Genomic DNA, 263 nt, shown 5'->3' on the forward strand with positions numbered 1-263 from the left:
ATGTGCGGCGGGGCCCAAGCCGGCTGGTTGTGGGGTCAGACAGAGTCTCTGGCCGTCTGTGGGGCTGGAGGGGGGTGCGGAAGCAGGAGACACAGTGACTGCCCCCTTACTCCAAGTAAATGTCCTCTGTGGGGCAGGCATACTCCAGGTGCTCCTGGTAATATTCCTGAAATGCTCGTCTGCAAGGGGGGGGCATAACAGGGCAGCTCAGGGCTGGGCTGGGGCCTGGACCCCAGCACAGCAACCCCCTGCACCCCCAGCCC

General features: G+C 64.3%; 1 protein-coding gene across 1 annotated transcript in view; it reads right to left on the reverse strand.

The window, feature by feature from the left end:
• Positions 1 to 106: 106 nt before the first annotated feature.
• The window catches only part of MAPK8IP2 (mitogen-activated protein kinase 8 interacting protein 2), a 20,719-nt gene continuing 20,562 nt past the window's right edge, over positions 107 to 263 (reverse strand). The window contains 1 exon segment of the mRNA XM_009274844.1: positions 107 to 179. Within this exon segment, the coding sequence (XP_009273119.1) occupies positions 107 to 179 (73 nt within the window).

Source organism: Aptenodytes forsteri, unplaced genomic scaffold, assembly GCF_000699145.1.
Source record: "Aptenodytes forsteri isolate BGI_AS27 unplaced genomic scaffold, ASM69914v1 Scaffold304, whole genome shotgun sequence".
NCBI classification, from domain to species: domain Eukaryota; kingdom Metazoa; phylum Chordata; class Aves; order Sphenisciformes; family Spheniscidae; genus Aptenodytes; species Aptenodytes forsteri.